Here is a 26608-nt window from a genome sequence, read left to right as displayed (position 1 = left end):
CTATAGAGAGAAAAAGGGCAAGAGAAGAATAAACTCAGTGGGCAGTCTGTGTACGAGCGAGTGCTGCTATGCCACATTACAAAGCCATTTCCTCAGTAAATAAAGAATCTCATTTCTGCCCAGCCAGAAGGGTGAAATGAGTGAACACTCATTTTAATTTCACAATGATGGCCATGGGGTATGCTGAGGCAAGAGATTTCACCCACAGAAATAGAATGTGCAGTTATTATTATTCAACATTGTTTTATAATCGGATATAATTTAGAAAATATCTTGCTGTTGCATGCAGATGAGGCTGAAAAGTCACAGAATTTGGCTCAAAGTGAAAATGGAAATAGGAAAGGCTTTGTTATGGACGTGGGCTCAAATATATTAACATCTGCACATTGTGACCAATCAAAGCATCATTAAAGTGTTTTGAACAGCTTTGACTATTACATAAAACAGAATCTAAAAGCAGCCAAATGATGAAACGTGTAAAATAATATCATTTATTTGACTTCTCCGGTGTTCTTTGAGAATCCTTTATTTCATTACTGATGAATGTTTTATTTTCTTTTGAAGACTTTACTTCTTAAGGCCCTAATCAATAATAATGATTATTACATGGCTCTCTAGAATGCTTGATTTTGATTGGTTCTGGTAATGTATTTCCTTCATACTGTAGTTGTGCTACTTTCATTTCTCTCATGTCACTCCAAGTTCTCTTTCTTCTAACATAATAAAAGAATTTCAACTCAGATCAATATTTCATGTCCATTTTTTATTTATTTGGTAAGTAGCCATGTAATAATATCCAGACGACAACTCAGGCTGTGTGAAAAATGATCTAAGATGTAGAACCAGGATAAAATATATAGAACATTACCCTTGAACTTTTCATTTGTAATATTTTCTTTCTTTTCCTCCTTCTCTTGCAGACCAGATGCACCATTCCTCTGCAGAGGTGTGGCCTCACAATTACGTCTCCCAGGGTCTTTACTGCCTTTCTTCCTCTGATGCTTGGGAGCCAATTAGTAATGAACAGTCAGGTGTGGCGTCTCCTGCCACCGGTTCATATGTCATGGCTGTCGGGAGCGAGGGAGGATATGACCCAAATACAGCAGCTCACTACCTGTCCCAACAGCAACAGCAGCAGTATCAGAACCAGTTACACCAGATCCAGCAGCTGCACCAGATCCAGCAATACCAGCAGCATCAGCTCCTGCAGTATCAACAACAGCAACAGGTGAGTGAGAAAACTACAACTCCCAGAAACCCCCCTAACAACAGCGGGTGCATTATACAGACGCGTCATAAAACTACAAATCCCATAAGGCCTGTGCACACTGTATGTGTATGCAGTGCATGTTTATTTCATCACCCACATTAACAGACACAAAAGTGCATTAACAGATTCAAAAGTGCATTTCAGTGACTAGCACTGGATGAATACAGAATCCGAATCCGAATCAGAATGTCAGATATTTTAGTGTGACACAACTAAATCATAATATCACAATAAAAAATTCAGTTCTTGAAAAAAAAAAAAAAAAAAAAATTAGTATTTCTTTAATAATTTTTTCTTAGGAAAAAACTAAATATGAAATAATGGTTAAATAAAAACTTTTAATTTTAGGCATTTATTGGTCAAATTTCAATGAACATCAACTAAGGTTAATAAATCTTTAAAAAGGTTAGTAATCTTCAAAACAATGAATACATCTTATTAGTTATTGGAGTTAATTAACCAACTATAATTAATTATTAATAGTGTTACTGTATTTTTTCATCTTTAGTAACATTAGTTAATAAAAATAACAGCTTATTGTTAGTTCATTTAAGCTGATGTTCATTAAATAATATTAACAGATACTTTAAATTGTAATTATTTATTGATAAAATTGAAATTAACATCAACTAAGATTAATAAATCTTTAAAACAGTTAATAATCTTCAAAACGATTCATAAATCTTATTAGGTAATTTTAATTAATTAACCAACAATAATCAATACATGTGTTACAGTATTTTTAATCTTTATTAATATTAGTTAATAAAATGTTTATTGTTTGTTCATATTAGCTGATGTTTAATAAATAATATTATCAGATACAACTTTTAATTTTAATAACTTACTAGTCAAATTAAAATGAACATCAACTAAGTTTAATAAATCTTTAAAAAGGTTAATAATCTTCAAAACTATTAATAAATCGTATTAGTTAACGTTAGTTAACATTAGTTAATAGTTAATAAAAGTAACTTTATTATTAGTTCATATTTGCTGATGTTCATAATGTTCACAGATACAACTTTAATTTTTTTTATAATTCATTAGTAAAATTTAAAAAATAATAACAATAATAACTAAGATTGATCAATCTTAAAAAGGTTAATGGTCTTCAAAATGATTAATACATTTTATTAGTTAATCTTAGTTAGTTAAACAATAATCAATACATGTGTTATTAACATAAAAATAATGTTCAATGCTAGTTCATATTAGCTCATTAAATGATATTAACAAATACAGCTTTTAATTGTGATAATTTATTAGTAAATATTGAAATTAACATTAGAATCTTTTTCAAAGTCTTTTTCATTGTTAACTTCCATGTTAACAACCAGAACCTTAATGTAAAGTGTTATTTAAAAAAATAATCCTTTCATAATTTATTGCCATTATGAAATTCTCAACTTGCATACCCAGAAGGCACATTATTTTTATTACAGAACTTTATCATGTAGCAGAAATTCTGTCAGTGTAAAAGCAAAACGTCCACTTTTATAGCCTCACATCGGTGTGAAGCACGGATAAAAGAAGTCTCTGCATCATCATCTCTTGTATTAGTAACAGAGGAGTCATAAAATGCATCCTCCATATGCCTCTGCAACAACAGTTTCCTGGCACATTAACATAAGACTCCCATAAGGCTGTGCCGCAACAGATCTTACGTTAGTATCAACAACAGGTGAGTTACAAAACTGCCATTCCAATTAGCATCCACCGCAACAATGTCTCTTGCTCATGTTGGTGTTCAACAGCACAGGTCCCAATGGTCATTTCAACAGCAGCCTCAGGATCAGCAGTGAGAGCAGTAAAAACTTAATCAGGTTCCATCATTCAGCCATTAACTGGAAACCATTGATCGTTGCAGTAATTGAGGTCTCACTGGAGCAAATGGGGAATCAAACACTACAAATCCCAATAGCCACTGCAATAGTAACACAATAGAGCAAATGTCAGGTTCTGAAAGTAAAAAAAAAAAAGACGTTTTATCTCTTTTTATCTTTTAATCTCTTTAAGTAAGCAGTGTGCCGACATATGGTGCAGTTGTGCCTCGGGTGTCCCGTGATCGTGATCATGTCTTTCTTTCTTCAGTCGTAAGAAAATTATGTTTTTGAGGAAAACATTTCAGGATTTCTCTCCATTTAATGGACTTCTATTGTGCCCCTGAGTTTGAACTTCCAAAATGCAGCTTCAAAGGGCTCTAAACGATCACAGCCGAGGAAAGAAGGGTCTTATCTAGCAAAACAATAGGTTATTTTCAAAAAAAAAAAATTTACAATTTAAATACTTTTTAACCTAAAATGCTTGTCTTGTCTAGCTCTGTGTGTACTCTGTGTCGAGATTAAAAAGTATATAAATTGTAAATGTTTTTAGAAAATAAGCGATCGTTTCACTAGATAAGACTCTTCTTTCTCGGCTGGGATCATTTAGAGCCCTTTGAAGCTGCATTTTGGAAGTTCAAACTCGGGGGCACCATAGAAGTCCATTATATGGAGAGAAATTCTGAAATGTTTTCCTCAAAAAACATAATTTCTTTACGACTGAAGAAAGAAAGACATGAACATCTTGGATGAAAAGGGGGTGAGTACATTATCTGTAAATTTTTGTTCTGAAAGTGAACTACTCCTTTAAAGTTCTCTCCAAAGGGAGATATTTAGTTTTTAAAAAATCGCTTTTCAAGAACTACAACGAACGGCTCCTTTGGACTACAGCATTTGTTTTCCGGATGCTATGATGTCACAAAGCGGTCAATTAGAATATCATTCAAATAAATCCCGCCTAAGAAAAATTTGAATTGTCGGCGGGTGGGGAGGGATTCGCTTCAGCGAGCCACAGGGCCCGTGAACTGCTCCGGTAGCCACGCTGGAGCCGCGCCATTGAAGTGCTGTATATAAGGTTATTTACATTAACGAAAACTGAAACTAAGATGAAAACTATTGATAATTGAAACTATTGAAAACGTCAAAATAAATGAAAAACTAAAACAAAACGAAACTTACAACTTTTATTGAAAAACGAACTGAAATAAAATAATAATTATCAAAAAATAAATAACCGTTTTCGTAATAATTACATTCTCACCCCATGACGGAAAAATAATAAAGACTGCGACCTGAACAGCACCAGCATTAAATCTATGCTACTGCATCAGTTTTGAGCAAAATTATTTATTTTTTATTGTAATACAAGCAATCAAACCAATATACTAGAGCTGATTAATAAAATCGTTAAAAGATCGAGATTCAAACACCCACACAATCTCATTTCTAAATGACATTGATTCCCCATGTCTATTAAACCTTTGAAAAAGTCATATGGAACATTCAAATCTGTATTTGCACTGCTGCCGCTGACACAGAGAGAGCAGTCATCATGTTTAAGTAAGAAACAGCTTCACAAACAGTCTTTTCAAATACCCAGTCATTCATATTATCACAGCAATACTAGGATTAAAGGTCCTAGTTTGGATATAAACATTGATGTCTATGGTAGAGATCAAAATAGAGCACGTCATCTTTTGAAAGTAATTGGCGCTTCAAATAACGGTAACACTTTAGAATACTGTATCTTACTTACTGCAGAACTAATAAGGAATTATTGAAGAACTAACAGCTAACTATTCATTAACACTTGACTCTTTACTGTTAACTACTAAGGAAGATGTGTTAACTAATCAGTATGTAATACAATTTTGAGAATGTGTTAAGTAACAGGTAGCTAATCAATAACTAATGTATTCTGTCATACCTCCTGAAGAACTACTATTAATTATCTAGTAGTTAAGGTTCAAGAAAAATAACTATGAAGTAACTACTAATGAACAGTCATACACAACTAAACTGAGTTGTGACCCTTTCATATATAAATGTTATTAGCAGTAGTAGTAGTATGCAAATGCAATATTAATAAACGGAATAAACTTCACAGGTTTTGCCTGTGTATTGAATTGTCTTGTGAATGTTTTGTAAGAAATTCACTTAGCTTCTGATAGGAACCCAACTACCACTCCAGTGCCATGCGATAACTTACTGTAGTTTTTATATTTTGTATAAAGTACTGTGTGTCCTCAGCATATATCATACTAATTCAGTTCCTGTATGTAAGGCCAGGACTGAGCGAAAGTAAAAATACAGGTTACCCATTAGTAAATAGAATTAGAATTGTCAAAAGAATGATCAAATAATTCTGCAGGACGTATTTCAAACCTGAAACAATAGGCCTATTCTAAAAGGAAAATATTGGGAACCCATTAGTAATTAATAAAGAATTATTAGATAATTCTGCAAGAATTATTTAGAACCTGAAACAGTATTCTAAAGTGAAAACAAAGGGAACTCATTAGTAATTAATAAATAATTATCAAATAGTTCTGCAAGACTCATTTCAAACTTGCAACAGTAGACCTGTTCTTAAGCGCAAATATAGTGAACCCTTAAGTAATTAATGAAAAATTATCAGATAATTACGCAGGAATTACTTAGAACCTGAAACAGTATTCTAAAGTGAAAACAAAGGGAACTCATTAGTAATTAATAAATAATTATCAAATAGTTCTGCAAGACTCATTTCAAACCTGCAACAGTACACCTGTTCTTAAGCGCAAATATAGTCAACCCTTAAGTAATTAATGAAGAATTATCAGATAATTACGCAGGAATTACTTAGAACCTGAAACAGTATTCTAAAGTGAAAACAATGGGAACTCATTAGTAATTAATAAATAATTATCAAATAATTCTGCAAGACTTATTTCAAACCTGCAACAATAGGCCTGTTCTAAAGTAAAATTCTAGTGAACCCTTTAGTAATTAATAAACAATTATCAGATAATTTCACAAGAGTATATTTCATTTTCATTATAGGCTAATAATAGTAGTAGACCGTAACAAAGTTACTACTGTAGTTGTCCTTTTACTCAAGTAGTTTTGAAAATGAATAGGCCTATTTATAATTGGACTAATATTAATAACTAATAACTGGAGTAATATTTTATTGTGGTATCTGTAATTTTACTCAATTACTTGATTTGTGGGCCACAGCCCGATTATTATGGTGACTATTTGCATATAACTGTTCTGTAGTAGTTATTACATAGTTATGTTTTTTGAACCATAACTACTAGATAATTAATAGTAGTTCTTCAGGAGGTATGACAGAATACATTAGTTATTGATTAGCTACCTGTTACTTAACACATTCTCAAAATTGTATTACATACTGATTAGTTAGCACATCTTCCTTAGTAGTTAACAGTAATGAGTCAAGTGTTAATGAATAGTTAGCTGTTAGTTCTTCAATAATTCCTTATTAGTTCTGCAGTAAGTAAGATACAGTATTCTAAAGTGTTACCCAAATAACGTTTGTGTCGATTGCATTGTTTCGCTATTAGGTGTAAACAAGTAACTGTTAAAAAATGTATTTGTCATTGAATAAAGATTCATTTAGAAATGCTGATTCATTCAGTAATGTTTTGATGAGTGAGTCATCAATCAAACCACTTTTTCAAAAATTTTATATTAAAAAATGGTGTATTAAATATATTATATTTTAAATGCACATATTATTTATTAAATGTTTAATAATTCATTCAAATGATTTAAACACTTTTAAATAGACTGCAGCAATTGATATTTTGTCTCACATTATTTTGCTTAGATTAGACCTGCAGGGAAATCGTGATCTCTAAAAAAAACTAAAACTAAAACTGAAACTAAACTATATAAACACTAAATAGAAATGTGTTCAAAAATAAAAACTAAACTAAAACTAACAAAATTGTTAGTGAAACGAATAAAAACAAAACTAAATTTTGTATCAAATTTGAAAATAAAACTAATTTAAAAAAGCAAAATTATAGTAACCTTGGCGGTATAGAGGGTTGAAACACATGCGGAGCTGCGGCTGATGTAAACACAAGCATTGACTAGAGTGACGAACATCGGTGGCCGCATCGTAGACATGTGCGGTGTGTGGTAAGAGATTTATTCATCATACAGTTTAGATAGCTTCACTAGCCTTATGTTGGCGCTGGTTTCGGGAATGTAAATAATTAAATTAATAAGCAAAATAATGATAATATCATGTATCGGCGATCTCGCAGGCTGATGATAGGACCAACACGTCTGTAGCGTATTATTTACTCACCCTCTATGCATCCTAGGTGTATATGACTTCCTTCTTTCTGACAAATACAATCAGAGTTATATTAAAAATAATCCTGGCACTCCCAAGCTTTAGAATGGCATACACTGAATGGCATAGACAAGTGTTTCTCTCGATCCATAAGTCGATCCAGTATAAAAAAGTGCCTCACATGGCTCCGGGGAGGGTGCGTAAAAGCCCCCTTTAGCGATCTGATGTGTTTTTGTAAGAAAATTATTATTTTCAAATTTAAAACTTAAGAATCACTTTAATTTAGCTTGCACCGTTGTACACGGAACTTGCTGCTTTGGGAAGGGCCGTGGCAGGACCGAAACGCCATCTAGCTGTTCGCCAATTGCAACACGGTGGGACTGCTAACCAATCACAACAGATTTAATTTTTCGGAAGGCGGACCTTCATCAAACCCAAAACTAATCGAGCCATTTGTGCCAGCCTGGGGAGACAGCTATTGTAATAATGTAAATTATGTGAAAATAATGCGTTTTTTGAACCACCAAACATGAGAGCATGTTCCAGTGCACCACCAAAACAAAATAAAGACTTTGTAAAAGAGCATAATAAAATTAAAATTAAGTTATAATTTTGGTTGCTTTTGGTTCGGTTTGTGTCATTTTTTTTTTTTTTTTGGAATGGAGAACATAAATAGGAAAAATAGGTAACTGACACTGAGTGGCTTGCACTCTATTACCGCAATGGAAACTTGAGCTGTTTTTCTGTCTATTTGCAGATGTTGGAGCAAAGACTACAGAGTGCCACTCACTCTTTACAAGCTACTCCCAACAGCACCATCCACAGCCTGCCGCCCCTCACTCACCCACCATTAGTGGATCTGTGGGGGGCAGCGCAGACAGAGGCCTATCAGGCAGACATGGTGGGCTACATGGGTATGCCTCTCACAGTAGATGGAAATCTAACAGCCCCCACAGAGGAGGTGACAACAGATCACTCACCTTTACTGGAAGCCCAGGAGGAGGAAGAGATCAAAGTGAGTATGGAAAAAATATAAAATAAAGCAAAATAAAATATGCAGGGGTCCTTAAATGACACTTAAGCCCATACACTGAAAACAAAATACTTTTTCTAGATACTAGATTCTTTTTCTTGGTTTTTCTCCTCCCATTCAATAATCTTAAAGAGCTTTGTGCTTTCTTGCTTTTGATAGGAAAGAATTATCTTTTTAAATTCTGTCTATTCTGTCATGTAATTTAAACAATGAATGCCACTTTGATGCTTTTAATTGTGACGAGACAGATTGCTGTAGCGCCTTCAACTTTAATACAAGTTATAGCACAAAATAAACATGAATGAACATCAGAAGGTATGTTGAAAAAGATACTGTAGCTATAGCTTACCAAAATGTATCAGTGTTTCAACCGCGAAAAGATGTCAATAAAACAGCTTGTAAACAAAATGTCATTTAACATGGCATTTACCTCTGGAAAGTGTTCACACAGTTCATTAATTATCTATAAAAACACTAAAGAGGAGCTTATATAATTATATATGTCTGTTTGAATAAATCTGGCATGAATACAGGTGTTTATAAAAACTACATTATGTGCAACTGAGTTTTATACAAAGATTTACATTTTTATTTGTGTGTAATTATGATATCTGAAAAGAAATAGCAGTTGAATATAATATAGCTCTGCTGTTAATTTTTACCTTTGATAGTATAATAATGTATCAAATAGAGTTCCCTGTATAGTTTATGGCATTGGTTAGGAGAATTTTTTTTCTTAAGAAATCAAATAATCAGTATCACCAGATATAATTCTGCATAATCGGTATCATCTTATCGAAAAATTAAGTGTTTAAAGCAAAATAGAAATACTATAAAACTAGTAATGACAAGTGCACATACTACTTAAACTAAAAGTTAAATCAAAACTGAAAAAGGTCATTTAAAATATGAATAAATACTGTAATAGTACTTAAATAATAATACTACCAAATATTGTCTTAATTTTAGTAGTATACTGTATCTATTATTTTGCCATTTTAAAACAACAAACATCTTTTTTTTAAGTTTAGTGTAAAGTCTTCTTGTTCGTAGGTGCTTCCAATCTGAGTCTATGGAGCCTATAGAACTGCTTGTGGGAAAGTTATGAAATTTGGCACACAGATAGAGGACAGTCTTAATATTAACCATAGCAATTTTGGAGTCTCTAACTCAAACTCTCTAGCGCCACCAATAGGCCAAATTTACACTCATATTTCTGCTAACTTTTGAACCAAAAAAGCAAAAAAATTTCCTAGTCTAATGCATACCAAAATTAAAATTTCTATTGACCAATATTTTCAGCAATTTTGAATTTTTGGAAAAATCAACATTTTCAAATTTGTCCTAGGTGGTTTGTTTTCACAAAAATTGTCTCAGACCATCTTCAGACCATGCTGGCAAAAAATGTATGGAATTGACATCCCAGATAGCACATGTACGTCTGCAAGATTTCTGTTAAAGATCACTTGATCTGGAAAGCATCTGCTGTGCACAGACGTCTGTAAGATGTCAGTGTTACATACATTCTAAATCAGGGGTCCCCAAACTAAGGCCCGGGGGCCGAATGCAGGTGCCATCTAGAAAATTCAGAGCGATGACAAAATGACTCAATAGCATTTGAGGTGAAACTAGCACTGCTTGTGGGACAAGTGCAAAAGCAAGAACTCACTCATCTCCCAGTTACCCAAAGTTTTTCAGCTGAGAACCAGTGGCCCCATTCCTAGTTGAAAAGTCTGTGGAAGCGCTGAAAATGCTGTGATTCAAAAAACACAGTGGACCAACACCAGCAGATGACACTACATCCCAAATCATCACAGACTGTGGAAAATTAACACTGGACTTCAAGTAACTTGAGCTATGAGCTTCTCCACCCTTCCTCCAGACTCTAGGACCTTGATTTCCAAATAAAATACAAAACTTGCTCTCATCTGAAAAGAGGACTTTGGACCACTGGGCAACAGTCCATTTCTTCTTCTCCTTAGCCCAGGAATGATGCCTCTGATGTTGTCTGTGGTTCAGGAGTGGCTTAACAAGAGGAATACAACAACTGTAGCCAAATTCCTGACATGTCTGTGTGTGGTGGCTCTTGATGCCTTGACCCCAGCCTCAGTCCATTGCTTATGAAGTTCACCCAAATTCTTGAATCGATTTTGCTTGACAAGCCTGTCAAGGCTGCGGTTCTCTCGGTTGTTTGTGCATCTTTTTCTTCCACACTTTTTTCTTCAACTCAAATTTTTGTTAACATGCTTGGATGCAGCACTCTGTGAACAGCCAGCTTCTTTGGCAATCAATGTTTGTGGCTTACCCTCCTTGTGAAGGGTGTCAATGATTGACTTCTGGACAACTGTCAGATCAGCAGTCTTCCCCATGATTGTGTAGCCTAGTGAACCAAACTGAGAGACCATTTTGACGGCTCAGGAAACCTTTGCAGTTGTTTTGAGTTGATTCGCTGATTGGCATGTCACCATATTCTAATTTGTTGAGATAGTGAATTGGTGGGTTTTTGTTAAATGTGAGCCAAATCATCACAATTAAAAGAAACAAAGACTTAAACTACTTCACTCTGTGTGCATTAAATGTATTTTATGTTTTACAATTTGAGTTGAAGTACTGAAATAAATGAACTTTTCCATGACATTCTAATTTACTGAGAAGCACCTGTATATCTTTTGAAAAGAAATGATCATTGATCAATGATCAACTATTCTAGCATTAAAAGGTATAATAAATACAGGTAAAATCATAATAAAATAATAATAATTATTACCTGTTCTAAATCATAGACCCCTGTTCTAAATCATAAACATCACATCTAATAGACATCTATTTGACATCTGATAGGAAACATCCTACAGACATATTGCATATGAGCAAACACTCTAAAAAAGTGTCTTCCAGATGTAAATGCAGACATCAAATAGACGTCTCCATGATGGACGTGTTGTATCAGGGATAATTTGAACAAAAATGGATATGAGGCTATATCTTAGCAATGCTTTAGCAGATTCAGACTAAACTTGGTAAGTGTTATACCAAGCATGACCTGAGGGCACATGAGTAGTTTTGGCACTGCACCACCTACTGGTCAAATGATATAAAAAAATGTACATTTTTGTTGATATTTTTTAACATTTTGAACAAAAATCATAAGAGGGATCTCGTTAGATTTGGAGTAGCATACTGAATCAAATAATCGAATTTTGTAGCAAAACGCTATATTTTTCAAACGCTTTAACGTATTGTTATGAATCTTATAGAATCGCTTGCGAGAAAGTTATGAAATTTGGCAAACGGATAAAGGACAGTCTCATCATTAACCACAGAAAATTTGGAGTCTCTAACTCAAACACTTTACTGTCACCAACAGGCTAAATTTGCACTCATGTTTCTGCTAATAACATTTGAACAGTAGTCTAAAAGCAAAATTTTTCATTCTGATTCCTTGGTTCAAAAATCTAATTTTTATGGACAAGATTTTTCGCAATTTTGAAGTCTCTAAAATATCTACTTTTCCGAACTCCTCCTAGACAGTTTGTCCAATTTTCACCAAAATTGGCTCAGAACATCTTCAGAGCAAGTTATCAAAAGCTTTTTGATATACCAAACCATTTTCATAAAGCACTCTAACAAATTTGATGAAGTTTATGCTAGAAAGGACATGAGGCTATATCTCCACAATGCTTTATTGGATTCTAATCAAACTTGGTATGTGTTATAACAAGTGTGACCTGAGAGCACATACGTAGTTTCAGTAGCACTGGTCAAAAGATATAATATATTGACATTTCTGCTTATAACTTCTGACCAGTTTGACCAAAAACCATAAGACTGGTCTCGTTAGACTCAGAACAGTGTGATGAATTGAACAGTGGCTTATATTACTATGTTGAAATTCTTATATTTGGCCATTTTGTAGTAAAATTCTGTATTAACAAATGTCTTTAACAGGGCCATCCAACCCTGTTCCTGGAGAGCTACTATACTGCAGAATTCAGCGTCAACCCTAATCAAACACACCTGAACTAGCTAATCAAAAAGCAAGTCTGCAGGAAGGTAGCTCTCCAGGAGCAGGGTTGAAGAACTGTCCAGTCTTTTGGGGGGCAATGTATATTTTAGATATAATCTATATTGAATCTAAGTGCTGAGCAGCTTCACACAGACTTATGATGCTGAGCATTCAATAGAAATGTCAAAATGTCAGCACCAAAATCTCCGGAGAGCAGCATCTCAGCAGACAGTTGATATGGAAAACCAGTTTTTTGGAAAAGCTATTTCTGCCAGCAGCTAGAAAAGTATAAATCCTGTCTAAGTTTTCTGTAACTCTTTTCGCTGTTGGAATCAGGTATGAGTCACAGTTTGAATTATTTCTTACAGCTACAGTGTGTAACTTTTCCAGTGCTGAACTGTAATTTCTGTGTCAACAGCACCACCAAAAGGAACTGCAAAAATAATGACTGTCTTCAGACAGGTTCAAACATTCTACCTGACTGCTATTGATCAGTTGAGTACTTTATAAATGTGTAAGTGAACCTCTGAGTATGATGTAGGAAGGATTGTGTGATAAATCAAAGAATTAGCAGTTATTACTTCAGCACCCTTGATTGACAACTATAAAGACAGTACTATACTGTTGAACCAGCGTGGTTCAGATAACGGAAGTGCGACCATGTTACTATGGTTTAATAATGACTAGCTGGTTAGTTTCTTCAACAAGGCATCATACAGTGGTTAAAAATTTGTACATCGTTGTACAGGAAAAGCAAAAGTTATGGCATTGACAAAATGTTCACATAAATGGACATGAGGCTATATCTTCGCAATGCTTTAGCAGATTCAGACTAAATTTGGCACATGTTATACCAAGTATGATTTGGGGGCACATGAGTAGTTTTGGCATTATGCCACCTACTGGTCAAAAGACATGTTTGTGTGTATTTTTTTTTTTTTACTTTTGAGCAAAAATCATGAGTGATCTTGTTAGATTTGGAGTAGCGTACTGAATCAAAGGATACCAATTTTTAAGCACTGACCATTTCTTATATTTTTTCGAATGCTTTAACGTATTGTTATGAATCTTATTAATCTTATAGAATTGCTTCAGAGAAAGTTATGAAATCTGACAAACGGATAGAGGACAGTCTCATCATTAACCACAACAAATTTGAAGTTTACTACTCAAACCAAACCCTTTTAGCGCCACCAAAAGGCCAAATTTGTGCTTATGTTTCCACTAATAACTTCCAAACAGTAAGATCTGAAAGCTACATTTTTTACTCTGATTTCTTGGCTCATACTGAGTTGAATGCATATAAAAATTCCAAATTTTACTGTCAAGATTTTACACAATTTTTAATTTTCTAAAATATCTACTTTTCCGAAATCCTCCTAGACAGTTTGTCCAATTTTTACCAAAAATGGCTCAGATCATCTTCAGAGCATTCTGAAAAAAAAAAAAAAATTATCAAAAGCTTTTTGATATACCAAACCATTTTCCAAGTGTGCTAACAAATTTGACAAAGTTTGTCCAAGGACATGAGGCTATATCTCCGCAAAGCTAAAGATATAACATATTGACCTTTCTGCTTATAACTTCTGACCAGTTTGGCCAAAAAATCATAAGATTGGTTTTGTTAGATTTGGAAGCTGAATTAAACAGTGTGTAATATTCGTTATTAGTCTCTAATAATGTCTCCTGTTTTAATAGTGCTACACATTTCATGAGAAACAACTTATAAATGACCTAATTTAACTGGTACAAGTATCACTAAAACAACTTTCAACAATAATCTATTCGTCCCAAAACAAAACATGTTAAAGTCTCAGACCCAGACAGTTAACAAAATTACTAACTAATTTTTTAATAGTTGTTTTGTAATTTTGTTTAGTACCACTGTTGTCACAGAAATTACACACTGCAGCTGTAAACAGGAAGTGACACATACATAGTCTAACATCTATCCTCTTTTCCAGGAGGAAGAGATTACATTATATATGGAACCAGAACCAGTGACATTAATTCCATCTCCAGTAATGCAGAGAGAGGAAGTGACCTCAACGGGAGGAAGCAGTCCGGGTCAAGCCCCTGGAGAATTCAGCACAGAGCGCAAGGCGTCTGATGTCTCACCGTCTGTAATTGAAGAGCTTGGAGAAAAGGAGGAGTCCAAATCCTTGTCTGCAGACGTCACAACAACCAACTAAGTGGCCGGCGTGAGACTTGAGCTGGTTTTGACAGACATTTCAATCAGCATAATCAAACAATATCAACTCCTATTTCAGGAACCATACACAATTGTGATGGAATTCAAGTGACTGCTCGAACCAAGCAAAACTGAAAGTTACTGCACTGCTTACGTGAACACTATGATTTTTTTTTTTGTAAGCCTTATATTATGGATGTCTGAAAAAGGAAGGCACAGAATGGGACTGGGAAAGGAGAGAATGAGGAAAACCAAGTTGGAGGTATGTAATTCAGGACGATATGAAGAACATTGGGTTAAATATGTGCATGCTTTTACAAGGAGTGATGGCACTCGTTATTCAAAATAAAGAAACTATAGTTAATAAACCATAATGATGATAATAATATGATTATTTTCTAAGAAAACATTAAAAAACTAAATATATAATTGTAAAATAGACAGTAACACAAGCTTTTTCAACCCATCCCATGCATCATGAGATATCAGATACACTCAATACAACACAAATTCTCCCTTTTCCTTTTGAGTTTTCACCCTGTATACTTCCAAACACACTTCTTTATATATAGAAGACCAAATTTGGCAGTTTATGACACTGCTGGGAGAAACACAGGTTTAATACATAAGTTTATGTGCTGTGAACATAAAAATGAATTGAAACAAACCACTGCACAGTCTAAACAGCTCTGTTGGCTGTTTATTCAATATGTAAGGTACTCAAACCCTCATAGATTTAGAGAAGCAGACAGATGTATATTTTACACACCATTCAAAAGTTTGGGGTTGGTAAGATTTTTACAATGTTTTTGAAAGAAACCTCTTTATGATTTATTTGATCGAAAATGCAATAAAAAAAATGTTATGAAATATTATTACAATTTAAAATTACTGTTTTCAGTTTTAATATAATTTAAATTTACATGTATTCCTGTGATGGAAAAACATCAATACTCCAGTTTTCAGTGTCACATGATTCTTCAAAAAACATCTTAGAAATCTTAAAAACAGTTGTGCTGCTTAAAGGAATAGTTCACCCAAAAATGAAAATTCTGGCATTAATTACTCACCCTCATGTCATTCCAAATTAGTAAGACCTTTGTTTATCTTCAGAACACAAATTAAGATATTTTTGATGAAATCCGAGAGCTTTCTGACCCTGCATAGACAGCAATGTAGTAAGGACTTTTGTTGAATATCGCTATTTTTGTTTTATTTGCACACAAAAAAGGATTTTCTTAACTTCATAAAATTAGGGTTGATCCACTGCCTTGTAGAAAACAAAACAAAAAAACAGCATACGTTTGAAGCATGGCAGCTGGTTTGGGCTGGTCCTAAACTGGTTATAGCTGGTTTAAACTGGTCATGTGTTGGTACAAAGCTGGTCCTAAGCAACTAGCTCCTGCTCAGGACCAGCTTAACCAGTTCAGGACCGGCTTAAACCAGCTGCCATGCTTCAAAACATACCGAATATGTATAAAAAGCATATACTGTTTTTTTCACAGGGTGATGTCACATGGACTATTTTAACAATGTCCTTACTACCTTTCTAGGCCTTTAATGTTTTAGTTGCGTTGCTGTCTACACTCTGAAAAATAAAGGTGCTTCACAATGCCATAGAAGAACCTTTTTGTCTAAATGGTTCCATAAAGAGCATTTAACATCTTCACAAAAGGTTCTTTGTGACAAATAAGGTTCTTCAGATTATAAAAAAGGTAAGAAAGAGATGGATCTTTAAAGAACCTTTGACTGAATGGTTCTTTGTGGAACCAAAAATGGTACTTCTATGGCATTACTTGAAGAACCTTTTGAAGCACCTTTATTTTTAAGAGTGTATGCAGGGTCAGAAAGCTCTCAGATTTCCTCAAAAATATCTTAATTTGTGTTTGACACAAAGATGAACAAAAGTCTTTCAAACAACATGAAGGTGAACAATTAATGACAGAATTTTAATTTTTGGGTACTATCTCTTTAACTGTTATAGATTTCTTTGCAGGATTATCTGATGAATAGAAAGCTCAGAACAACAGCATTTATATAAGCAGAAATCTCATAGATGTGTCTTTACTATCATTATTGATCAATAAAATAATTAATTTCTTTTAAAAATCATTCTGACCCCAAACTTTTGAACAGTAGTGTACGTATACAAATATACACCTATACCTGTGATGTTCTCCCATACTCCAATACAAAGTCAAAATGCAGCAACTACAATTAATTAAATTGATTAATTGTTTTTTAACACTGTTTTGCATTTGTATGGCAGCATAGCAACTTTTACTGTTCTTAAATGAAGCTAATACTTATTAAATCATCCAACCTATTACATCAACATTAAATTAATATAAAAAAAATGTGCCACATAATTAGGCCAATGTTTATTTAATATTTGTATTTATTCATTGTAAGTTATTTATTTTTTAGCTGTAATATGAATTTTGAATACACACAAGTACACACAAATATATTCCATACTGGATTGTAACATAGCGTGCTTCCTTCTCTGTGTGTCGTTTGGCATGCATGATGTTTGTCAGTGTACTCTGCAGTCCTATACAATACTGTATAGATATTTGCACTGGACCTCAGTACTCTGAGCTGAGCCTGAGACTGACTCTGTGAGATCTGTGTGTTTAGTGACTTGATTGGCTGAGAAACATTTGGGGAAAAAAACTTATTGCACATGCATTGGTTGATGGGTGAAGGACAGATGCCTTGTTTAATAAGACAAAAGACACATTTCCCACTGTATTTGAGTTCTGATCACAAATTTCGCATTTTCTTTTAACCCCATGGAAATTTTGGTTTATGCTCTGGTTTAGTCAAACACTGGCATCAGGATGGTTTTGAAATATCTAGACTTTAACCTTAGCTTGTTTTTATGATACCTGACAATTGCGAGGAGGAAGATGGATACAGTAGGTAATGCCTCATAACCTCAAAAATAGAAGAATACTACAGTAAACATTTTTGTCAGAACAGTCCTGTTCTCATACATGTGCTTACTGTTACACTTGCAGGACCAGTTTAATGAATACTTTATTTTTATAATAAAGCATGTCATAATTTCTGTTCCAAAATATGTATTCCATTGCCTTTCACTATATATCAAGGGGGAGAATAGAACAGGACCTGGATTCACATACTGTAAATATCCTGTACCAAGATATCAAGGAAAAATGTCTCGGCAGAATGAGAATGAGAAATGAGAAAAAGGACTTTGATTGGAGTTGAAAGTGACCTCGTGAACAACTCAGGCCATTTGGAATTTCGAACTGCACAGGCGTCTTCCTGTTCGTCATGGTCACTGATCATACAGTAACTATGACGCTACAAACTTTGCGTTGACTGTGTATTTGTTCGTATACGAACATGAGGCATATGCATCCCAAAGTAGGAGCAGACGTCCGGTTCAGAATCAGAAGTAACTATATCAACCTACATTGTGATGTCATGCATGATTCACCAAGGATTTAAGAAAAAAAAAAAAGGACAACAATGTTTATTGGTTATTACGGCAGTTTCTTTGGAGGACACGGTTTACCTTTGATGATTGTGTGTAATACAAATTGGCGGTGAGAAGAAATAGCATTAATAGCTATATGAAGTGTATTGACTTGAATGAATTTATTTATTGACTGATTATTTATGCAATGTTGGGACAATGTTTATTTTTCTACAGAATTGTGTGCACTCCCTCCTGTATCTGGTGGGGTACATATTATTTCACTACTGGGCTCTCGAGGAGACTCTGACAGATCCTACACGCTTTCCTAAACATCTTGTTGTATGTCATAAGGTTAATGTTTTAATATAATGTTTTATATTAGCCTATATAACAACATAAGTGCAACATTTTTATTCAGTGTCATATTACGTGAAGCATACAGACCTCCAAAAGTTGCTCACATGAAATAATATGTGCCCATTTATTTATTTAAGAATTATGTAGGGGAGGGATTTAACTTTGCAGCCTGTATGATATCTATTTGTTATTTTGAGATAAATACACCTTTGGTTGTAATGGTATCACTTTGGTTTGGTGAGAATATGTCAGACTCTACATGTGATTATTCACCTTCCTCAGTGTTGGGTTTTGTTTTTTTGAATCATGAAGCAAAATGATAGTCAAACATCAACACTTTCTTCATCTTCCATCTCTCACAGTAGTATGCGGTTCTTAAAATCAGCATGATTCTTTTTTGAAAACTTGACAGTTTTTTTTAATAATTCTTAATATATATATATTTATAAATAAGTTAATTTACGTCATCACGCAATGATGCAATAACTAAATCCATGTGTAAGCGTATATTATTATATATTACTTAATTATTTAATTAAAAAGTTTCCTACATTATAGAGTTTGGCAATGATGTGCAAACGCAGACGTACCTCAATGATGTACTCACCCTCAAGCCATCCTAGGTATATATCTTCTTTTAGACGAATGCAATCGGAGTTATATTACAAAATGTCCTGACTGTTCCAGGCTATATAATGGCAGTGAATGGGTGTTGATTTTTTGAAGGCCAAAAAAGTGCATCCATCCATCATAAAAAGTGCTCCACACAGCCCCGGGAGGTTAATAAAGGTCTTCTGAAGTAAATCGATGTGTTTGTGTAAGAAAAAAAATCCACATTTAAAACTATAAATCGCAATTTCTAGCTAACTGTTGTACATGCATTCACGTGAAAGTGGTGAGAAGTGACGAACACAGAAGCGCAGAGGAGAGAGCAAAACAAAACACTGGTCACGAATTAGAAGTACAAAACAGAGAAAAATGTCAGAGGATTTTGATACAAGCGACTAGGAGACTGGTTTTCCCTTGCTGTAAACAAAACTTGGTTCTCACAAGACTAGCACATTCTTATCTGAGCTTACGCTATGTCTTACGTCATTCGCTGGAACGTCACTCTCTCATGAACGCGCATACGACAGTTAGCGGAAGTTAGAGATTGCGGTTTATAAAGTTTTGAATACGGATATTTTTCTTACACAAATGCATCAGTTTACTTCAGAAGGACTTTATTAACAACTCGGAACTGTGTGGAGTACTTTTTATGATGGATGGATGCATTTTATTGGACTTTAAATTCTCAACACCCATTCACTGACATTATAAAGCTTGGAAGAGCCTGGACATTTTTTAATATAACTCTGATTGTATTTGTCTAGAGGAAGAAAATCATACACGTAGAATGGCTTGAGGGTGAGTAAATAATGGGGTGATTTTCATTTTTGGGTGAACAATCCCTTTAAGGTTTATGAACTTGATATTGTAAAGCGCTCGTATTTGTCATTTATGGAGCCCGTGAAGTTACCTGTAAGAGACTTTCGCAATCTGTTCCAAAAGGGTTTGCGGATCCATCGGAATTGATTGTGAAATCTTGGGTATGGTTTGTTCATTTGGGTGTGAAACACAAAAGCTGAAGTTAGGCGTTTAGTTTATAAATCAAAGAGCACAGATTGGGAACTCATGGGTAAATTTTAGGGTTAGTTCCCCCAAAAATGAAATTAAGCTGAAGATTTACTCACTCTGAAGGAATCCTATGTGTATATGACTTTCTTCTTTCAACTGAATCTAATCTGAGCTTTATTAAAAAAAAATGTCCTGGCTCTTCCAAGCTATATAATGGCAGTTGGCGGGTGTTTTTGTTCAACAGTCCAAAAGGAGTCCAATAAAGTGCATCCTTCCATAGTAAAAAGTGCCTCATAAGGGGCCTCCGGGGGGTGAAGAAAGGCCTCCTGTAGTGACTCAATGTGTCTTTGTAAGAAAAATATCCATATTTAAAACATTATAAACCGTTTTCTCTAGCTTGCGCTAACTGTCATACACGGAAGCCGTTCCGGGTAGATGAAGTACGACGTAAGCGTAGCGCATGCACAGGTAAGAAGTGACGAAATGGTTTATATAAAGTTTTAAATAAAGATATTTTTCTTTCAAAAACACATCGATTCACCACAGGAGGCCTTTATTCAACCCTTGGATCTGTGTGAGGCACTTTATTGGACTTTTTTTAGACTGCTGAACAAAAATACACGCCTACTGTCATTATAAAGCTTGAAAGAGCCAGGACATTTTTTAATATAACTGATTGGATTCATTTGAAAGAAGAAAGTCATTTACAACTAGAATGCCTTGAGGATGAGTAAATAATGGGCTAATTTTTATTTTTGGGTGAACTAACTAATCCATGGGCAAGATTTGTTAAACCAAGTGAACAACTTGAGAAATTGTGATGACGGTTAATATACTGCCTAGATAGCACACCTACGTCTGCAGGATGTCTGTTAAAGATCACTTGATCTGGAAAGCATCTGCTGTATACAAACATCTGATATATGTCAGTTTTACATACATTCTAAATTATAAAATTCTTAATCTAATAGACATCTATTGGACATCTGATAGGAAATGTCCTATAGACATATTGCAGATGAGCAAACACTAAAAAATACGTCTTCCAGATGTAAACGCAGACATCAAATAGACGTCTCCGTGACGTATGTGTGCTGTCAGGGTGAGGGGACAAATTGCAACCCTGATAGCACACATACATCCCAGAGATGTCTATTTGACATCTGCAAGATGTATTTGCTCATCTGCAATACATCTATAGGATGTTTCCTATTAGATGTCTTTAAGATGTTTATTAGATGTCTTTAAGATGTTTATGATTTAGAATGTATGTAAAACTGACATCTTATAGACATCTGTCAGATGTTTGTACACAGCAGATGCTTTCTAGCCTGGAAAAATCCAGACCCTAATCTATTAAGATTAAGGGTCTGGGATCAAGCAATGAAAACTGCCTAACTCGAGGGGCGGCACCAAGCATGCATTTGAAACTCTAACTGCACGCAATTGTATAACGCCACGACCAATCACAACAATACACGCTTAGCTACCAGCAGAGCTAAATGATTAACAAAGTTCGGGAGAAGCGCGTCAGATGCTTAGCGTAAACATCACAAGTCAATCAGCGCCATAGGTTTAAATACAGCTGACTCACCTCAATTCACTCGATGGTTTATCAGTAAACCTCCACCACCCCATCTCATCACTCCGAGTTCTCGCTACTCCTATTGGGGGGTAACGTACTCTGGGTTCGGGCCACTCCCGAGCTCGGAGCCCTTCACCGGACAGCACGCCAAACATGCACTACTATTCTCCGGCTAATTATATGTAAGCGTGAACTCGTGAACTGATAGATTAAACTCTTGCCGTATCCAGTCGGCAAAACATCAAAAACGTCCTTCTTGCAAAGGAACGATTCGAGTTTTCGGTTTTCTGTTCCTCTATTATATGGAAAGCCAAGTCTAACTTGTTCATTGTAGCGGCCAAAGCCGTTTCAAACAACTTGTTCATCTGTAGCGACAGCGATCTTTCAAAGTTTACTATATGATTCGGACGTCGCAGTGCTGTCATCATCAGCTTAGCTCGCCTCTGGCCCGCCTACATCAGATACACCGATTTGATTGGTTCCCACAATTGCTTACGTATTGCAGTAACCTGCATCATTGCTCGATGCCAGAGTGTCTTGTAGAGACAATTCAAATTGTGCTCTCGCGAGACCTCTGGATTTCCAGGGTAGATGCTTTCCAGATCAAGCAATCTTTAAAAGACATCTTGCAGACGTACGTTTGTTTTTCCCCTCATCTCTTGGTTACTTTAAGCCTATCTTGGCATTGTTTGGATAACTAAACCGGTGCTACTTTCGTGTATCTTTATCGCATTGCAGACTTATTCTCATTTTATAAACAAATGCAACTGGTGCCATCTAGCATTCCAGTTATCAACTGAATTAAAAATGGCCTCAGAGGACTTCAGCTTTATTGTAAAGGTGTTGCAGTGTTACTAAAATGATTATTTTTTACATTGTAGTGGATTATCAGAACATGAAAACAAGACAGCAGTGCTCTGACTCCACATTATTTGTCAGTAAGACATATATACGCTTCATAGGAATTATGAATGCACTCCATGTTCCTCATCCATGACTGCATGATCTGACAATTGTCAATTCAAGAGCACCGACTACTTATTTACTCTGTTGTGCCTGTAATTCCACTTTTTATATTTTCATGACTCTCCACTCCATCTCTGGAAAAATGCCTCAAAGATTTTAATCACATAATCGACCTATCAAACTGACACGGCAATCACACGAAGCCAGGTCATACTGCTGCAACCAAAGGAGTGATGTCATGTTCTCTTTTATTGCTTTTTATGTAAGATAAGGAATATACGAATGAATAAATAACAAAAAGCCAAATGTATTTCCTTGGATGTAGTTGTTTATCATTTGTGTTTACAGATGAACTGATCTCCAATGGATTTTTTTGTACGATTCTACTGCCATCTTTCACTACGAAACTGTCTGTTGGCATGATGCTGTAACCGGTCCTTTGTTCTACCTCTCTCCTTCTCTCTGCGAACTAGCGTACTTGTCTTTCTCTCCTCCTCTCTCTTTCCCTCTGTATGTTATCTGTCTGTTACTCAAACCCTGTGTTGTCACCTCTTGGTGGAAGAATCATATTCAGAAGTTGGATAAGAAACACTGTTGTGATAACATTTACGTTGAAATACGTGTTCAGCAAGCTATACAGACACAAATCCATTCATTTGGGACTGACTGAGCTGTAAGAGGTGTGATATAAGAAGTGCTCTGTGATACGTATATCTATGCATGCTTTACTGAAGGTTTTAAGATGGTTCTTCCAATGTGCTCTTCCTCTTTCTCCATCGGACTCTTACCCATCTCTTTTTCCTGCACGAACAAAACACCTCCCTGACCCTCAAGAATATTGCTATTCCTTTATTTTTCCCAAAAATAATGAAGAATAAATGAAGCAAACAAAGCATTATTGCGCACTTTGTGTATTTTTAAGACGTGGCAAAAAAGTCTGCATGCTATTCAGATCAGTAAAACAAATAAAAAGTCATCAGATATTCATCAGGTATAATAATAATCAAACAAAGATTCAGATAAAGTAATGACTTTGCAGCTTAAATTATGTAGTAAACAAATCAGCCTCATAATGAATGTCTAGTGATTAAACGAATACAGCAGGTTCAGCACAAGATCAATCAAACAATATCTGTGACACAGAAAAGAATTTCACTCCTTTAAAAAAAGCTGCCAGTGAGGCACTTACAATGGAAGTGAATGAGGCCAATACATTAAATTTACAGATAATTTACTCACCCCCTTGTCTTCCAAAATGTTCATGTCTTTCTTTCTTCAGTCGTAAAGAAATTACGTTTTTTGAGGAAAACACAAATCCTTAAGATAACAATTGATTTAAACAATTGTACAGCTCAAAAAATACACACATTTTAATGGACGAATTAATGTAAGCTTTCATAAAATTATAAGCCTCACATTTCTTCTTTTAAATCTAAAAACTGGGCCCACGCTTCACTGCAACATACACTGTCATTCAAAAGTTTGGGATAAGTTTTTAAGTCTTTTCTGCTCATCAAGGTTGTGTTTATTTAATTAAAAATACAGAAAAAAACTGTAATATTATGAAATACTACTGCAATTTAAAATAGTGGTTTTCGATTTTAATATACCTTAAAATAGAATTTATTCCTGTGATGCAAAGCTGAATTTTCAGCATTATTACTCCAGTCTTCAGTGTCACACGATGCTCCAGAAATCATTCTAATATGCTGATTTATTATCAATATTGGAAACTGTTGTGCTGCTTAATATTTTTTTGGAACCGGTGATATTTTTTCAGGATTCTTTGATGAATAAAATGTTAAAAAGAACAGCATTTATTTTAAATACAAATATGTTGTAACAATATACAGACTGTTCAAAGTTTGAGGTCAGTAATTTTTTTTCTTTCTTTCTTTGAAAGAAATTAATTCTTTAATTTAGCAAGGATGTGTTAAATTGATAAAAGTCTTTTTAACTTTTTATTCATCAAAGAATCCTGATAAAAGTATCACAGGTTTTAAAAATATATTAAGCAGAACAACTGGTTCCAACATTGATAATAAATCAGCATATTAGAATGATTTCTGAAGGATAATTTGACACTGAGGACTGGAGTCATGATGCTGAAAATTTAGCTTTGCATCACAGGAATAAATTCTATTTTAAAGTATATTAAAATAGAAAACCACTACTTTAAATTGCAATAATATTTCACAATATTACCGTCTTTTCTGTGTTTGTAATCAAATAGCCTTGACGGGCAGAAAAGACTTTAAACATTAAAGATCTTACTGATCTTAAACTTTTGCATGGCAGTGTAAAAAGTTTTTATTTATTTTTATTTTTTGGTAATCAGTGTCACAAATATTGTCGACTAAGCCAGTGTTATTTAATAACATTTTGAATTAGCTTTAATCATTTTATGTGTCATTTTATATCTATAGCTTAAATTATTTAGTTTTTAATTTCACTAATTTTACCAAAAAAGTACTCTTTTTAGAACTCTAACTTATTCTAACTTAAACTTGTTTAAGTTTTCTATCTAATATTTATATATATTTTTTTTTCAGCTTTATTTCAGTTACCAATTTGTAATAGTTTAGTTTTAGTTAACAACAACACTGGATTGAATTTAACTTGTATTGAACCTGAAGCATTGCTTGAAATTTCACATCTATACAGTAAAAAAGTTTTATCAGGCAACCTAAAATGTCACCCTGGACCACAAAACCAGTCATAAGCGTCAATTTTTCAAATTGAGATTCGTAAGCTTTCCACTGATGTATGGTCTGTTAGAATAGGACAATATTTGACCAAGATACAACTATTTGAAAATCTGGAATCTGAGGGTGCAAAAAAAATCGCCTATAAAGTTGTCCAACTGAAGTTCTTAGCAATGCATATTACTAATCGAAAGTTACGTTTTAATATATTTATGGTAGGAAATTTACTAAATATCTTCATGGAACAAGATCTTAATATCCTAATGATTTTTAGCATAAAATTTTGACCAATACAGTGTATTATTAGCTATTGCTACAAATATACCCGTGCTACTTAAGACTGGTTTTGTGGTCCAGGGTCACAAATGTGCTTCATGTGGCAACATTTAAATCTATTAAGTCAAAAATACTATTTAGTATGACTATATTAGGTTACACCGAGACAAGTGGTTTTTAAGGGTCGTTTCAGATAGAAACAACTTGTTAGCGTAGCAAATCTTTCATTTTTACAAACATTTTCACTTTACAGTGCTAGAATATCAGGTGCAGCAGATAAACCCAGGGATCGACTAGCAAAGAGGGAGAAAACATTATGTGAGATGTGTCAGACTGACTGTCCATATGTACAAATACATAGACAACAAAAGAAATGCAAGTGAATAAAAACACCTAGAAAGAAAGAGTACAAAGAGTCCTGTCTGAAAAATAGAAAATCAACCAACAAGTCCGCCGGTGCAGCTCTCGCACACCACTGCGGCTCGTGCTGGGCTCAAAGGCGGCACCATAATATGGTTTGCCTCCCCCCTGGAGGGCTGAATTTGAGAAAATTACAAACAATTGACCTATAACGGCTCCTCATCACTCTCTCTATCAGCATCCACCTCTCCTTCAGGCACAGATTGACGCGAGGAGAGAGGGACAGTGGAAGAAGAAGGGGAAGGCAGTTGCTCCTCAGAGGAGCTGTCGGTACTTCTGCTGCTGTTGCCCGTGGCGATCTCACACTCTTTGTCGGCTGTCTGGATACAACTATCAGCGGACTCGTCTTTAGAGTCGCTTTTCACTCCCTCGCTCCACAGCTCTCTGTCCCTTGTGGGAGAGGATGGGACGGATGGGGAATGAGACGGCTTTTTGGCCTTGCGTCTCGCGTCTCTAAAACTGGCCAGAGGGGGACGCAGTCGCACTCCACTACGAGTCGAACCCTCGATTGCTTTCTGGAGCTGGGAGTGAAAAGAAGAGTTAATTATTTTGGTATATAATGTAAGCATGTAAAAATACATGTAGACACAGATGAT

At 34.7% G+C, this 26608-nt stretch overlaps 2 protein-coding genes across 2 annotated transcripts in view; one reads left to right on the top strand and one right to left on the bottom strand.

Annotated features, from left to right (window-relative positions):
- Window positions 1-15993, top strand: part of fam131bb (family with sequence similarity 131 member Bb) — a 74208-nt gene extending 58215 nt beyond the window's left edge. Inside the window, exons 5-7 of the mRNA XM_073847849.1 lie at window positions 921-1228; window positions 8163-8420; window positions 14409-15993. Coding sequence (XP_073703950.1) covers window positions 921-1228; window positions 8163-8420; window positions 14409-14636 — 794 coding nt within the window. The 3' untranslated portion in view covers window positions 14637-15993. The remainder of the gene's footprint in view (window positions 1-920; window positions 1229-8162; window positions 8421-14408) is intronic.
- A 965-nt stretch (window positions 15994-16958) lies between these two features.
- The window catches only part of clcn1b (chloride channel, voltage-sensitive 1b), a 48577-nt gene continuing 38927 nt past the window's right edge, over window positions 16959-26608 (bottom strand). Inside the window, exon 21 of the mRNA XM_073847848.1 lies at window positions 16959-26533. Within this exon, the coding sequence (XP_073703949.1) occupies window positions 26159-26533 (375 nt within the window). The 3' untranslated portion in view covers window positions 16959-26158. The remainder of the gene's footprint in view (window positions 26534-26608) is intronic.

This window comes from Garra rufa, chromosome 9, assembly GCF_049309525.1.
Source record: "Garra rufa chromosome 9, GarRuf1.0, whole genome shotgun sequence".
In the NCBI taxonomy this organism is placed as follows: Eukaryota; Metazoa; Chordata; class Actinopteri; order Cypriniformes; family Cyprinidae; genus Garra; species Garra rufa.
This window is presented reverse-complemented; position numbering and strand designations above follow the sequence as displayed.